The sequence below is a fragment of the Mirounga leonina genome, unplaced genomic scaffold (genome assembly GCF_011800145.1).
Source record: "Mirounga leonina isolate KUSES-001 unplaced genomic scaffold, KU_Mleo_1.0 Mir_98, whole genome shotgun sequence".
Taxonomy (NCBI): domain Eukaryota; kingdom Metazoa; phylum Chordata; class Mammalia; order Carnivora; family Phocidae; genus Mirounga; species Mirounga leonina.
Window position 1 is genome coordinate 3,704,466 of NW_023270921.1, and position 17,425 is coordinate 3,721,890.

Genomic DNA, 17,425 nt, shown 5'->3' on the forward strand with positions numbered 1-17,425 from the left:
GTTCAATAATAGCACTTTAACAGTGCTTAGGATACTAGACTTTTAAATGCTTTCTATATTTTAACTCTGATGGAGGTACTATTATTATGCCCATCTTGCATACAAGGAACATGGGGCAAAGAGATGCACAGCAGGTGACAACCAGAGAATGCAAAAGCAGGCAGTGTGGCCCCCAAGGTCTAGGTCCTTTACCGTTCTCTGTACAGCCTCTCAGCCGTCTTGTGTACCCATGCCAGGCTCTGGAAACAATGAGGCCCACAACCCAGCCCTGCACTATGACATACCATGCTTTGTCCTGTAACAGATCCAGGAACCAAGGCCTGAGGCAGGGCCGTGGCTGGCCCATTAGTACCTCTGGGCACAGTGGATACCTTAGCCAGCCGAGCAGGAGCTGGGTTGCAGCCACGTGACCCCCTAGGCCAGGCACCCCTGCAGCATCCAGTATGTCTAACTGTCTAAGGCAGCCCCCAGAGCAGCCCTGGAAGGAGCCTCAATTCAGTTTCGGTAGCGAAAGGCTGGGAGAAGACGACTTAAATGAGACTAGGAGGGAAAAGGGGAACTCGCCAACCAAAAACTACTTCTGCAATCCTAGCTCTTGAAGGGGGTGGGGGGGTGGGGGGTGGAGTCAGGATCATACGGGCCATCTCGGCTTTACAAACACATCCAGATTTCTGTGCAATAGCTCCAGACACAGCACACGCAGACTAACCTCCCAGGCTGCCCTAGCAAAACAGCCCCAAGCAGGCTGCCTTCAGAAAAACTGGCTCCACAAGCTGCCTGAGACCAGCTTTCAGGCCAGTTGAAAGGCCTCAGCCTGGACCATCTTCAACAGCTTCTGGACTCAGCACTTCAGACCACCAGTTCTCTGCCCCGGGAGCCTGGGGGCAGGGACCCTGACCCTGGGAGCCCCCTAAGGAAATGAGGTTTGTGTGACAGATACAGCAACCAAATCCCCCAGGAGTCCAGTCTCCTCCCCCTCCAGGGACCAGGGCGCCCTTGGAAGCTCAACTCCTCTTAGCAGAAAAGTATAGGCAGAAGGTCTTAAGAATTGAGTTGTGGGTTTATTTATCTGAACCAGGCCCCCCTCCATAGCACAACTAGCTTGGACTTAACTTTCTCCCAACCGCCTAACCAGAGAATTGCTAGATCAAAGTCTTTCTGGGCAAGCACCTACCTTGGGAAAGCACCTCACATTACAGTTACCCTGACCCCACACTGCTCTGCGCCTCCTCTCCAACAAGCCACCCTCACACTAGTCTCCCTCCCCAGCCTTTCCAGAGAGCCCTCTGCCATGGTGTATTTCCTGAAGCAGGTTGATCAACCATGCCAGGTCTCAGTTTTTACATCTGAAAAATGGAGCTGATACTAGTATCTACCTCATAGGGCCCTTAGAAAGTGCCTGCCAACCTTGAGGGCATTATGCTAAGTGAAGCAGTCAGAGAAAAACAACTATGATAGGACCTCACTTATGTGGACTCAAAAAAGGCAAAAACAAGTGCGCAGATATTTAGAACAGAATGGTATTTGCCCGAGGCAGCGTTTGGACAGTGGCAAATGGGTAAAAGGAGTCAAAAGCTACAAACTTTTAGTTATTAAATTAAAAAGTCCTAAGGACGGATGTACAGCATGGTGACTTTAGCGAATGATACTGTATTGAATATTTGATAGATATACAAAGTTACCACAAGAAAAAAAAATTCTAACTATGCCTGGTAAAGGATATTAACTCGATTTATTGTGGTGTTCATTTTGCAATCTATACAAATATTGAATCACTGTGTTGTACACCTCAATTATACCTCAACTTAAAAAAATACCTTCATTGTTGATATTGGCAGGCATTTTCTGCTCCAACGATGAGCAAGAGGAAGAACCAGAGGAGAGGGTGTCTGGCACTGTTCTAGAATACATGTATTATTTCAGTGAATCCTCACCAAACCCAAGGGGGAATTACTCTTACTATCCCCCCTTCACAGAGGAATAAAGTGAAGCACCGAGACGTAACTTGCCAAAGATACAGTGAAGGTGAAGCCGGGCAGCATAACCTGGCAGTTGAAGCAGTAGGTGAATCATGAAACTCCGCTACACCCACAAGAGCTTTGTGAAACATCCCCTCCACCATGGGGCCTACCTCAATTCCCTTGAGATCCCCGAGGCTCTGCAGACCACTCCTACTCCTCTCAAGACTCAGGACAAGGAGGGGCGCCTGGGCGGCTCAAGCATCTGCCTCTTGATTTCGGGTCAGGTCATTATCTCAGGGTCTTGAGACAGAGCCCCTGTCAGGCTCCGTACTCAGCGGGGAGTCTGCTTCTCTCCCTCTGCCCCTCCCCCCATGCATGCTCCTTTTCTCTAAAATAAATCTTAAGGACGAAAACAAAAAAAGACTAAGGGCAAGGAGTTCTAGTATCTAGTGCTCTCTACTTCTCCTTGTCAAGGACACTGACCGACCTTCACCTCATTCGCTGAGGATATCTGAACCTGGCTCAGCCTCTTGCTTGGAGTCCTGCCATGGTCCTAGCAACTGGGCCATCTATGAGCATACTCTATCCAAAGCCTTGGCTGTATTTCTTCTTCCCCTAACCTCCCATCGTTTCCACTGCCAACCACAGCCACACTAGAGCTTCCCCTCAGAGAACAGCTCTACCTCTGCGATCTTAAGCTCATATACCCTTCTGTCTGACCGCATTGAACTCTCCTTCCCTCCAGTTTTCTGAACACTCCCGATGACACCTATCATTCAGCCTCATCAAGACCACCAGTCCCTTGTTCATCCTTTACCTTCTGTTTGCCCTTCCTTCCAATAACTCAGCTCATGGCCTATCACTTCAACCATGGTCTTGCCATTGTCCTAAACGTCTAGAAGGAAAAAAATATTTGTTTTCACAACCCCGCCAGATTCAGGTCGTTGTTCAGTCATGGCTTCTGATGTCAACAGTGCGCAGTGACCAACACTACCGGTTCCCTGGTCAGCACTCGCCCCGGCTCTTGAGCTCCAAGCCCACGCAGCTCAAGCCCCTATCCCCTCACATTTCAGTCACCATCAGCCAAGGGACCTCCTATTCTACGTCATCAGCATTTCTCCGTCTCATGTTGGGTCGAAGGTAAGGAGGAAGGGGGCGCCCCTCGGGCCCCCGGCCGCTCCAGCTCTGGCTCTGTCCTCTCCCCCTTCACCGGGCAGTTCCTTGACAGACTTCAGGCAGCAGCGGCAGCGCCTCGCTCCCCCTAGGCCTGAGCGCACCCTGGCCCGGGTCACCAGACTCCAGCCCAGTGGCCACTTTTCCCTCCTTATTTTCATGATCTCGAGGCAACATTTAACACAACTGGCCACTTCCTCGTTCTGGAAAGGGTAGCCCTTCTCAGCCTGCTTGACTCCACACTCCCCGGGGTTTTTTTTTTTTCCAATCTTTCATTTCTCTCTCGGCCTCCCTTTCTGGCTCCTTTCCTTTCTTCTGAACCCACAAAAACTGCCTGCCTACTATTGCCAGCATTAACCGAGACACTGAACTTTCTGGGGACTCCTCCTTTCCCACTCTGCACGACCCCCCCTGCCCCCACCCCCCGGCCAGGCTTGTTTATGGCTTCAGGTATCATCTAAGTGGTGAAGACTGGGAGGTCAGAGAATTAGCCCGACCAGAGTTCAAGTTCTAGCTCCCGTGCACCCCGGGCAGGATACTCCATTTCCCTAGACCCGTTTTTTCTAATCTCTAAAATAACAGTAATAAGGAATACATGAAAAACACTTAACACTGTGACTCCCACGTGATAATATAATACAGTCTATGGCAAGTAATAATAAATGTGACCTACTGTTTTTTACTTCATCTCCAGAAGTCCTCTCTGAGCTCCCACCAACCTACATGAAACCTCAACTCGGATTTTGCACAAGCAGCAAAAACTCAAAGACTCAACCAAGATCAAATTCCTCACTTTCCCCTATCACGCCATTCCTTCAAGGGTTACCTATCCCAGTACATGACCCCACTAGCCACCCCAATACCTGTGGTGGTTTTAAAAGGTGCCCACAAATTCTTCAACTTCCTCCTATCAAGAGGTGGTGTCCATCTCCTGCCCCTGCCCCTGAGCTCGCCTGTGGGACTGCCTTGATGAACAAGATGCAGTCCAACTGGTGCTGCATGGCTGCTGAGGCTAGGGCAGAAAAGACTGGCAGCTTCTGCCAGTTTCTCTTCGTACATTCACAGTGAGCCTTCAGCCTGGGCATGAGAAGTACAATCATGCTGACACAGCATGGAGAGAGACCACATGCAGAGAGACGCCCCAGGAGTCCACGCTCTTCAAGCCCCCAGCTATTTGGCTGTTCCCAAGCCCAAACGCAAGACAAGTGTATGAAGAAGATTTGAGATGACCCCAGTCACCATTTGATTGTAGCTTCCTAAGGGATCCTGAGCAAAACCGTTCTAGCTGGCCCCAATTTACCTCCAGATTCATGAGTCAACTAGTTATTGTGTGCAGCCACTCTTTGAAGGTGGTTTGTTAACGCAATAATAGAGAACCAGAATAATGCTCAAACCAAAAACCTAAGGATTCTCTAAAATCTTTGTTCTCGCCTCCTACATCCAATTACGGAATTCCAGCAATTCTTAAAAGCATCTGCTTTTGTCGATCTGTCCTCCTCTTCCTGGTGGTGAATACCATCATTTCATTCCTGAACCAGGAAAACATCTTCCTAACTTGGTATTCTTGCTCCAGTCTGGCCTCCCTTTCCCATCCCTCACAGGGCAGCCAGATCTGCCCAGGTCAGTCCAGGCAAACTCTGACGGTTCCCATGATGTGACCCTAGCTGGGCTCTGCAGCTCCCTGTCTATCTACTGCTCCTGACTCTGCTCCAGCCACACCGAGCCCTGGGAGTTCCTTGAAGTGATGGGGTGACTTACCCTCGAGTCTCTGCACAAACTGTTCCTTCTGCCTGGCCCTGCCTGTCACTGCAGATTAAAAATGACTCCTCTGGGAAGCTCTCCTGGGCCCTCAAGTCTAGGTTAAGTTTCCTTTCACACACTCCCTCAATAACCTTTATTTCCCTCTAAATGAAATATGCCACTCCAAAATGTAATTTCCTATTTTTCATCTCTAAGAGTGTAAGTTCCCTGACAATAGGCCAGTGGCTCACTCACTTATATATCCCTAGTGCCAGGACCACATCAGAACCGAAAAGGCTCGTAAAAATTAAAAGTTGTTTCAGTGAATGACTGATAAATTACATCAAGGCAACTCTATCACTTAATAAAATTAGAAGCATGGAAGAAAGCTATTCCAGGAAGGATATAAAAGGACTAAAAATTTTTGAAATGAAATAAACATTTGAGATTACGTAATTAATCCCATCTTTTTATAGATGAAGAAACAAGTTAATGAGACTGACTGGCTTGCCCAAACCTCCACACCTGGTTGGTGGCAAAGTCAGGAACAAAATCAGGTCAATTAACTCCCATGTACCACTGTAGTACGTCAGAATCTAAGTGAACCCACAGCTGAACAGTGCAGTCATTTCAGAATATGGCCAGTAACTTCTCGAAATTAGAAATGTGCCTTATAATCCTCTTGTATTACATTATTCTCATGCCTGAACATACGGAAGTAGCTTTGGCAACTTTTAATTTCTTTGGAGTACACACCCATCGGAATGGGTAGCGAGGAGGCTTGACGACATAAGTATTGGTGATGATATAAAATAACTGCAACTCTTATACTGGTAGAAGTCGATCCAAATATCCTCAAAGTGAAAATAGTCTAAATGCCCAATAAGAGAATGGACTAGTTATGATATATTCATAATTACACTGCAACAAAAAAAGAAATTACTGATTCATACAATGCGGATGAATTACACAGGCATGCTGAAAGAAATCCTAAGTATACCTGTGATTCCATTTATGTGACATTCAAAATCAGGCAAAACTAATCTAGGTCAGTACTGCCCAGGAAGGGACACAAAAGCCTTCTGGAGTGTTGGAAAGGTTTTACATCTCCATTTTGGGGATGATAACAAGATACAGGTATGTATAAATTTAGCTGTACTTTTAAGACTTGAGGTATAACTTCAAGTGCACAATTAAAATTGAGTAAACAAAAAATTAGAAAAAAGATAGTTGCACTGTAGCTTTATAGAACACCTTATGTTCAGTGCAATACAGTATCTCATTCAACCCTCAAAAAAGCACTTGTTTTATAAATATTATTTACTAGTCATAGTTGAGATCTTCAAAAAAATCTCTGAATCATAACAGGAAGAAAGAAGGAATAAAAAGTGATAGTTTAAAAAAAAAATCAACTTTAACATTCTTTTTGGGACTTTTCTTTTTGTAGAACAGACCAAAAAACATGTTTTATCCAAGGTCAAGGACAACTTTTTAATGTCCAGTTCTTAAAATGTACATGAAAGGATGTGTTCCTACATGATGTTTAGTTAACTCCACAAAGATTGTACACTGCCAGTTCTGAAGAGGAAAAAAATCCTCAAGGTGTCACTGATGCAGGGCAGGAGGCGGGAGAAATCAAGGACTTAGAGAGACTCGCTTTCTCTACACTTCTATTGATACCATTACATTGAGTCATATGGACTCATACCAATCAGTATAGAAAAATCTAATGTGATTTTTTTTAAGTACAGTTTATTATGTTTTTATTAGTGCTAATCATCACAGAGGCAACCTCTGATGCTGTCTGAATTTTGCACATGAGAAAATTGTGGTTCAGAGTAATCGGTCTTAAACCAGGTTCCCAGGATTTGGCATTTTAGAAATAAGTACATTCTAAATATATATACACATTCATCCAAACAAACTTGAGGACTAATATAGGAATGTCATCTTTTTATTCTGCTAAGTAAAAACATTTTGAGAGAGACACTATGATTCACTAATTTTAGAGTAGACCATATATTCTAACATCTACAAAAAGTTGAAGCAGTATTTCAAGTTTAAGTCTCTAAATTTATGATTACTTTGCAACACTTTCCTGATTTTTCCATGTTGCTATGGACTGATATTTGGAAAACACCTTAGATCACACAGGTAATAAGCGGAATACCTAGGAATCAAATAAAGAACTTCAAAGTTCTTTTTCTTCTCTGTCGCAATAGTAGGTACAGATTAAGATTATGGACATGTCACCAACCTTTATGACAACTGAGGCAGTTGTGAGGACTCCATTCCCCCTGACCCTCGGTTTCCTCAACCACAAGACAGGAATAAATACTCCAACACTGCTCAGGGTTGATGAAAGGGCTAAAGGAACAGTAGAATCCCATATTAAGCACTTCCTGCAGACCAGAGAGCAAATTCTCAAGTATTAATTAATCATCATCATCACCACAAACTTTATTATGTAACTTTGCCTTAAACACTGGCTGATTCTATGGAGGCACAGTTCTAAGTACATTACTAATATCAATTTATTTAATCAGTATCAAAAGCTTTAAAATGCAGTTATCTTTTGATCCTACAACTCTACTTCTAGAATTTGATCATAAAGCAAAAACACCCCAGATGATTAGAAACACTGTATGTAATAATCCCTCTTGGAGAGATTCACCATGTAATCTGCATATTAAAGGCTGTACAACACAGAAACTTGTTTTACTTTGACCCAGTTTTTAAACTTACTTGTCACTGGAACTGCTTTTGGTAGTAGACTCATTTAAGTACCATAGAACTACCACTCCTTACAATACACTAGCACAAAATATCCAGAATTTATGCAGAATATTCATTTCAGTGTTATTTATAACAGCCAAAATTGGAACAAATATAAAATACTTAATGGAAAGGTGACTAGTTAAGAAAATTATGGTTTGTCAGTATATAATGCAGGAAACTAATGAAGAGAAACTTAAATGTTAAGTATTCATAGAAATAAAAAGCAGGTTATGAAACTATCTTCATTATGATGCAGGGCTGAAAATGTTAACTGGTTCTTTCTGGGTTACTGGATTACAATTTCTCCCCCGCATTGTACTTTCCAAATTTCCTTTTACTTTAATAATATGGTACCAAAATAATCTGTCCCTACATGGGCAAGAATAGGTGTATATACATGTAGATATGTTAACAGTATTAGAAAATGATTGTCATCAACTGTAAAACAGGAATCATAATACTGAAGTGTAAATAAAATTTCATTTATAGGATTCACCATGTAGTACTAAGAAGTAAACATATACAAAGCATGCCTCAAAACCAACACCTATTCTCTTCTGAGCTGCTCACAAAATCCAAATAAGATCCCTACATATAAAAGCATAAATGGTAATATCCAAACCAGAAACCAAAAAACAAGTATCCACTAATATATACGAGCAACATTTATTGATCTCAGAAACAGAAAAGTTTCAAGAAGGGTGGTAGGTTACAATTTCTGTAAAATTATATTTAACCTAGTTAGTATATTCTTTATACATACATGCAAATGTAAAAATGCAAAAACACTGAATGAGAATGACACTAACTTCAGTATAGAGAAGGGGGAGGAGCAGGCTTTAGCTCTAGCCTTAAAGTTGTGTTGTTGTTGTTGTTTTTTAAAGCAGTTTTGGAGTTAAAATGGCAAGATGTTAACAACTGTTCATCAGAGGTAGGTACACAGAAGTAGGTTTTATTATTTTCTGTACTTTTCTGAATACTTGTACTTCCAATACTTGTATTAAAAATAAAACTTTGAAAGAACTGTATTTTGTTTTAGCTCCTGACTCCATGATTAGGAACCAGTACAATCCTTCTGTGCCTCAGTCAATGGCCCTGGGAGGACTCTATACGGTCATCCACTTCCCCAAGAGTGAGGCCAGGGAAGCAGCTACCCTACTGAAAAAACACCCAGGAATCCCTCTCGGGGAGACAGGGACAAAATTACTCGAGATAAGTCCTCAACCCTGAGAGAAGCAGTCCAGAGGTCAGAACAGTGCCCACCAAATCTAGGTACAAAGGAACCTGATAAATGAGACTGGCCTGCAAATTCAACTTTTCAAATGGTTCCTCTCAAAACCATGTAGATGTGTTAGGCTGTCAGCCAAAAAGCAGAACACCAACGTTTATGCAAAAAGAGTGGAGGAAAGTAGTTACACAAATGAAAGCAAAATCCCTGAGTAAGCTCACTCACCTGAAGGCACAAACTCACGCAGTTGCCCCAGCAGGAACTGGGCTGTCCCTACACTCCTGGGAGGGCTTCTCCCAAGAAGACACGGGACAGCAATCAAGTGACCCCTCAATTGCCAGCATTGTGTCTGTGATTTCTGCTGCCCCCCGCACTCGTCCTCTCAACAACTATTAGGTAGGCAGTACTACATGCTTCCAGGCATGGGCTTGGAATCCACCAAGCTAGGCTCACCACCAGGTAGCCCTGACACTCCACTGGCCAATAACCACCTCACTGACCTCAAGTTCCCTCTTTTCTAAGGCTGTGTTTTTTAAGTCGGTAGTATCTGGTTAACAGGACTGGTGGGAGGATGCAGTGAGGCGACAGGAGCAAGACATTTGGCACCATCCTTGGTACACAGTCCCCTCTGATTCTGGTGGTGGTGATCAAGATGGTCAGGGACCCTGCCCTGATGCAGGGGCCAGACTCCAATGATAGCCATCACCCTGGGGCCATTCAAGGGCTATCCACATGTCTTTACTTTAGCACTGGAAGTCAGAACTGGCTATATAATTTGAGAGCCAGTGCAAAATGAAAATGTTTGCAAAGCATCAAAGATTAAGAGGATGGTAAGCCCAGAGCATTAAACCAAGTGTGGGGCCCTTCGAGGCCTAGGCCCCCACAGCCTCGTGCCCTTGAAGGCAGCCCTGCTAGAAGTAAACATGCTCAGACACTTTGTAGACACTTGAAATTAAGGTCAACAAGAACTCAGCTTCCTAGCCTCATCCAAACACTGGAAGCATTTGGGCAGATGCCAGGGGGAGAGCCACAGCAGAAATAAAGGGGGCTGTAGACCTGAAAATAAAAGCCCATCTTAATTCAACTTTTAAGAAGTTATCAGAGGAAACTGCTGTTTCCTTGTTCTCTGCCATGCACTTAGCAGAACTTCCCTAAAAATCCTTCCTTCTTTCCAGTCTACCTCAGAAACAAATTATTTATAGTGAGTATCAGGGGAGTCTGCCCAACTGAAATCTGTAAGCAAGAGGCTACTTGGGGCCTAGTGTCTGCTGGGACAGCCTCGCTTCCCTGGCAGCATGTGATAAAGGAGCACAGCAGACATCAGACAAACTGACAACTAGGTCCTCCATTTCAGTGACCTCTTCAAAAAAGAACTAGGGCTTTTGACAGGCAAGAAGGTGCCCCTGCAGTGACAGTAGGGGGCTCACAGGGTGGCCAAGAAATCCATTTGTGGTCACTTGATGAAACATTAGATAGTGAAGGGCAGTCACCTCAGTGACCAGAGTCAGGACACTGTGGGACAGGAAGCTCAGGACACAACACAGTTGTTTATATTCAGCCTTCTCCTTAACAGTCATTTAGCAAAGCCAAGTCCTTGAGAACAGGGAACCCTGGTCAGCCTCAAGGCCCCTGTGTTGGGTTTTTTTGTTTGTTTGTTTGTTTACCCTTTACTTAAGCGGCAGCATAGTATTCACATGAAATACACTGTACAAATTTCAACGGTCTCAGGATGCCTGGGTGGCTCAGTCGTTAAGCATCTGCCTTCAGCTCAGGTCATGATCCCAGCATCCTGGGATCGAGCCCCGCATCAGGTTTCCTGCTCAGCGGGGAGCCTGCTTCTCCCTCTCCCACTCCCCCTTCTTGTGTTCCCTCTCTCACTGTATCTCTCTCTGTCAAATAAATAAAATCGTTAAAAAAAAAAATTTTTTTTTCAACGGTCTCCCAATAGCTTCAACACCAGGCTGGAAGGAAGGCTACAAACCCAGCTCTATTTGTTAGCTATGTGAACTTGGGGAAGTGACACCACCTCTCTGACCCTCGTTTTAATGCCATTACATAGGAAAGCATTTATGACGTCATCTGGCACACAGGTAAGTGCTCAATAAGTAAACTCATGCTTCACTCCCTCCACCCCCTGGCATGCCAACAATCACATGGCTTAGGCTCCCAGAGAACGTGAATCATTTCTCCTGTGGGTCGTCCCCTAGGACTCTCCACTTCCAGACTTCTAAGGCTGCAGCAACAGAAGCTGGAGAAATAGCTAATGCCTCCATGTCAGAGTTCCTGCTCAATACTCAGATGTTATTCAAACTTTTGTGTCATGACAACTCCAGATAGCAGATCTGTGCTTGCATTATTTTAATCTTATGATTCAAAGAATATTTACATGACTAATCCAATTGCAGTTAAGTCTAAAAAATGTTTGGCCCGTATGTTATAGTCAATTTGACCATACAATTTATAATGTTCAGTCATTCAGGGTTAAACATACCACACTTTAAATTTAACTGAGCACCAGATAAAATCCAAATGTGCCTTCACTCTTCTTTTCAAACAGGCACATTTACAACTTACTAGTACCTATAGGCTCTGTTGTTTGAAGTAGATCATGAATTTCTGTTCTTGGTCAGTTGGCTTTTATTCTGTAGATGGTGATGTACTTCTGCTGACCTACCTACCTTCTCATCTGATCTTCCCCCCGACACACAAATCTTTATAATGGCAGGTACAGCCTCAGACGAAGAAACTGGGCCAGGTTCACCAATCTATATGGAAAATCTAAAACCCTGGCCTTAAATTCTAAACCCAATATACAAATGCAGTGATCATTAGTTGACAATTAGAATCCAAGACTAACCAACCATTTTCAGTTGTCATATTTTCGAGTCTAACTCTGCATTTTAGTTCACCATAAAACAAAACATGTAAAATGAGAAGCCTACCAAAAAGCCAGGGAGCACATCAGAAGCTGCCTTCTCTCCGATGCCCCTTGTGCAACCTGTCCTGCCACGAACTCCTCTAGAGCCACATACCTGGCAGTCCTATAGCCAAGGGGACCTCAGCTGGGAGCTCATCCTCCCATGACTTTCAGGGTCATGCACAGAGCAGTGGGTTCCATGCATATTTGTTGAATGGATGAAAATATCAACATGTGATAAGTATTAAACAATCAAGGGTCTTATGACATCCTGCTTGCTGATTACCATTCCAAATCTTTCCATATACTAGCACTAGTTTAAAAGTTAGCCCAGCATTTACCAGTGAGAAATCTTGAAGGTCTTTAGGTAGAAGAATAAGCAATATAATCACAATACAATAACATTTTATATCTGAAAAAAAATGTGCAGTTTATAAATCCCTTTCTTTCCCTCCATTATCTCATTAACCATCATCATAGGCATTACACAAAGCAAAATGAATTTTACTGTTTTGATAGCAGAAGGGGGGAAAAGGGTAAAATCCTAACCAAGCAACATGAGCTACGACGGAAAGAAAATTTGAAACTGAAAGGAATCTAGAAGTTGATTTTGTCCAACCAACCTAGCAGGAAAACCTGGTAGATGTGTTTCTCTTTCATTACAATTTGATTTTCTCCTACTTTATTCAAAAGCTCTGCACGTAGTCTCACTAGTTCTACCTGTCAAGAGAGAGTAAGATGCCAGTACTGCCGGTTGGAACAGTAGAAAAATCTTCACCCATAGACCCGACGGTATGAACATTGGCCTTTAAAGCCCATCCTGAAGATGGAGAAAAGGTGTGTGGCCTCCTAAGCCTACTTCCTTAACCAGAAAACAAGAGGTTTTTATATTTAAATTGCCACCCAGGCTACACAAAGTATCTTGATAATCTTCAAGTGTAAAGGATACATTCTGCATTCCCCAGAACAAAATACCTAATCCAAACAGATTTTATCTTGTCTCAGTTTAGAAGCTGGTGAGAAAAGTAGGACGGTCCCTTGGTCTCATTCATTCAACAAATACTGGGCACTCGGTGATATTTATTCAGAATTAGCAAATTACCACTACATCCCTGAACTGAATTTAAAAAGCCCTGTCTTAAATATTAAGGCATTATCCCTGTCCCTCACCTTATTGGTCACCTCTAATTGAGAACATTTCTTTTAAGAAAATCAACTGCAACCTCAAAGATCAGACAGCTATGTCAGTCGTTTCAATACCCACAGTCCTATTATAAGCTGCTAAAAATAGCACCTACCTTTCTCCCATTTCTCTTCCTTTCTAATCTCCTCCACATAAAAAAGTGATGACATCCCATCCAAAGAACAATGAACAATACATACACACAGTTCCCTCTTCCAGCTTCCAACAGCAACAACAAGAAAAGTCAAGCACCGATTAAAAAAGAAAAGATAGCATACACCAGTATGCCTGTCAAGTACGTGGACAGGGAGCGCTAGTCCACAAACTCAGCAAAATCTGAAGAGCCAATCTTGTCATGAAAGGAACATTTTTTTTTTCCTGGAAGTCAAAGAACTTGAGAATTGATTTTAAAAATAAGATGGCAGATGCAGTCAACAGAATTTTTTTCCAGAAATTGGTTTTTAATGAACACCATATAAAGATTATATATAAGCAAATGAGTCCATTTGAAAGGAGGAATGATGTGTGGCACTTCATTTTCTCAGAGTTGATAAGAAGTAAACACAAAAACCCGCCTCTGAAGAGTTGTCTTTTAACTGAAATTGAACAGGAAAATTGAACTTCATGTTTAAGGATTTTCTTTAGTGTTTTCACAGGGGATACTTGACACACTCATAAAAACAGGATTTACTTCCTTTAAGATTTTCTCATCTCCAAGGATTAGCCAATGATTTTTATTTACCAGTTTCACTGCAGTTGTGATTTTATTTTTAAGCTTAAATTTACAAAATGATATTTTTTAGTACCAACGCAATAGGGTGTGTGGGGGCGTGGCAGGTGAAACCAAAAGGCTGTGTCAAATTTAGGGCCCATTGATTTTAACACAAAACTGTTACTAAACTGACAAATTAATCTGCTTTTAAGGTACCCTAAAGCCCCACTAACAATCATTCACCACCTTTAAGTAATCCACCTAGAAATTAACCTGAGTAATCAACCAGTTTTCAATCCCTGAACCCCAAGTGGCTTGGTGGTTTTGGCACCTCGGCTTTGTGATGCTATTTGTAAATTTAAAACTCATCCACTAAAGAAATAACAATGATCAGAACCACCAGACTTGCTTTTTAGGAACTACTTAAGTATCCAAAATTAGCTTTCAGTAGTACAGGTAATGTCACCCTTTCCTATTTGGAATTATCCTCAACAAACTTTGGCTTTGAGTGGACTGCAAAACAAAACCACAATATTGTATAAGACAAGCTACAAAATAATCAGTTACTTAATTTAGAAAATCTAAAACACTTGGCAACTCTTAACCTACATGGCACTTTGAATTTTAAAGGACACGCATAATCAGATAACCTCCTTAACTAGCTCCAGGTGTGGGTGGATAATGTCCCTTTATCACAAAGATAACTGACATCGACAAATGAACAAAACAGAATTTGAACTCAATTTTTTATCTCTGCTCCATTCACAAGGTCATGCATTTACTTCAATCACCATCCTTCCCCACAGAAAACAAAAACAAGCCATTAAGCTTTAGGGGAAACATTTCCTTCGCATAAACTAGAGTTAAGTCCAAGATAAGAAAACAGTACAAAACCCGTCCTTGTCCAGCGTTTCTTGATCATGATAGCTTTCAGTCTTTCTTAGAACAGCAGTAAGTTTAATTCCTAGAAGGCACTGGCAAATCTCTGCCAGGACAATCTACAGTAAAACCGCCTGCATGTGTCCAACAAGATCACAGAAGGGTCAATGTTTTTAACCAGCTACTGCAACTCTACATAATTTAGAGCTAACAAGATAAACCTGGTAATTGTATAGGCTCGAACACAGCCAATGTCAGTGAGGTTCCCCCTGAACACAAAGATGCAGCTCTGGGGAAACAGAATTTCTGGAACAATACATGATGCTTGCATAATTCCACAAAAACACGAGTGCATTATTAAAATAATGTTCAGTCCCAGCATTGTGCTGACACTTCCCACCTAAACTTCTCAGCACAAGCCTGGCCTAAAAACAGCTAGGATCCAGGGTAAAAGCCACAGGCACCCACGACAGGAACGGTGGGACAATGCCTGCCCCTACCCAGTCCGACCAGGCTTCGATGTAGTTTAGTCCCGTCTACTTTACGGTAATGTGCTTTTAAAACCTCGCCGCGACCGAGGTCATAGCTTTAGAGATCTAATAACAACCAAATGACCGGGGCTGCCGGGCACTTAGTAAGCCATTCTGGTTATGGCTCTTTAATAGTACCTGGAGTTCTGCTAAAAGGAGAGCAGAAAACTCCTGCCTCCCAGGAAAGAAAGTCCTTTGCGGGGAGCACAGAGGGAAGCAAAGAACCGGATCGCAGGCAGAGGACGCCCCGCCGCCGCGGCCCCATCTCTCCGGCACCCCCAGCACGCCCCTCTCCCCGCAGCGGGGCGGCCAGGGCCACACCTTTACCTGTCAGCTCCACCACCCCCTCCTCCGCCCCGCGGGCCGCCACTCCGAGTCCCAGCACAGCTCCAGAGCAGGCTGCAGGAGAAAGAACCCCAAAGGCATCCCATCCCAAAGCAAGCAAGCAAAAAGGCTGTTCCTCCAGGCGGAGGGACACCGGGCACGTCGGGGCGCGAGAGACGACACGCCACCCCTGTCCCGCACCTACCAGATAATCCATGTACAGAAACGCCTCAGTTATCCGGAGATCAGACATCCGGCAGCCTAAAGCATCCGGAACGGCTCCGAACCCGGAAAAAAAAGCAGCTTCTCTGGCTGCGAGCGAGCAGCCCCTGAAAAAGCCAGCAACAACGAAAATAGCCGAGAGCACCCGAGCAGCCGAAGATTACACAAGGGGCGCGGCGATTGGCTGGGCGGGCGGGCAGAAGGAAAGGAGAACGCTCATTGGCTGCGGTGCCTATAAAAAGCAGGCCACTGCGGGTGGTAGGAGAGAAGCGCGGGAGCGGCGAGGGCGCTGGTTCCTGTGAGCTGGGCGGAGGGCGGGGGCTAGGGCTGCGCAGGCGGAAGAGCGAGCCGGGAAGAGCGGAAAATCGGCCGATGCCGCAGCAACTGCCCGAGTTGTGCGTGCTCCCGTAGCCGCCTATTCGGGTAGAGCGGAGCAGAACTGTGCTCCAGTGCGGGAGAGCAGTAGTGTCCCCTCCCGTCCTCAGTAGGAAGCGAGCCCTGAAGCGGGAGGCGTGGTAGCCACCGGCACCTACAACGCCGTTCTCCGGAGTGATTTCCTGCGGGCTCTGCGGCCTCTAGACAGCACCGAGGGGGCGCTTCAGGAATGTACTCTGCACAGGCAGGCCTGTGACACCCCCCCTCCCCCCCACCTTGAGGATGTGAATCTTTGAAGCGGACAGCTCCAGCCTGATGTCCCTCAGGGTACACAGAAGCTTAGGACACAGAGGTAGCCGAGGAGGCTCCCTTAGAACGCCAGGTTGCCCTCAGATTTCCCTGTCCACCACGTGAAAGGGGGGGGAGAAATTTGAGGGACACGGTAGACCTCAGACACCGGAAAGAAGCTGACAGGTCTTCACAGGCTTGGAGTCCAATTACACTGAGCACAAATCCATCATCCCTAAGAAAATGAGCAATAGAACAAGCAGCTTTCTGACAAGACCCATGTAATATACTATTGTGACCCGCTATCCTGGTTAAGAGGTAAGAGTATAAGCAGGTGCATTTGAGACTTGTGCATTTCCTGGTAAATAACTTAGAAATTGGCATTGGGATTTCGCTATTCCATGAAGGGGGGAGGGAGGTCTGAATCAGTCAAGAAGCTAGATGAGAACACTCAGGTTTTGGGTTTGGTTTAAGATTCAGGCTGAACAACCACACAATGCCAGACATACCAACTTAGGCTCAAATGGTTGAAGTACTGCAGCCAAGCCACCCCCCCTCCCCATAGTTTGAGATCAGAAAGGATCGCTCTCTGTATTATTAGAGCTTCCCTACAAAAATGTTTTAATAGTAAAACTTCAACTGAAATCTTTCTGAAGAGACTGCCGACTGTATAAATGTTTAGGGTTTGGGTTTTTATTTTCCCCCTAACTTGGCACCTTCCCTTTTTGCATCCTCAAGAATGCATTTCCTTACTGTAAGTTTACCTGCAGCTGCCAAACAATGGAATTCACCCTAAATGTGCAGGAGGGGAATGCAGCCCCTTACAGGGAGCTTCAGGTTAGTGAGCCTATGCAGGAGCTAACTTGACTCAATTGCATTAAGCCATTAGATCCAATTTTGATTGATTTATCAGAATGCCAAGAACACATCGATTTAGAAGAGATTTTGACCTGGATTCTAAAGTGATGAGCTTCCCTAAACCTACAGCACAATTGGTTGAAACTGACTGCAGAAGTCACAGTGCTCTCAAATTTGCTAGCAAAAATAATTCAGATAGACCGGAAACCTTTTGTTTGTTTGTTTCCTTTCCATGAATAAGCATACTGCAAACAAGA

General features: G+C 44.1%; 1 protein-coding gene across 2 annotated transcripts in view; it reads right to left on the reverse strand.

The window, feature by feature from the left end:
• Positions 1 to 15,807, reverse strand: part of LOC118006655 (ADP-ribosylation factor-like protein 15) — a 401,185-nt gene extending 385,378 nt beyond the window's left edge. For both annotated transcript variants that reach the window (XM_034999370.1, XM_034999369.1), the window contains exon 1: positions 15,631 to 15,807. In XM_034999370.1, the coding sequence (XP_034855261.1) occupies positions 15,631 to 15,678 (48 nt within the window). In that variant the 5' untranslated portion in view covers positions 15,679 to 15,807. The remainder of the gene's footprint in view (positions 1 to 15,630) is intronic.
• Between the last annotated feature and the right edge of the window lie 1,618 nt (positions 15,808 to 17,425).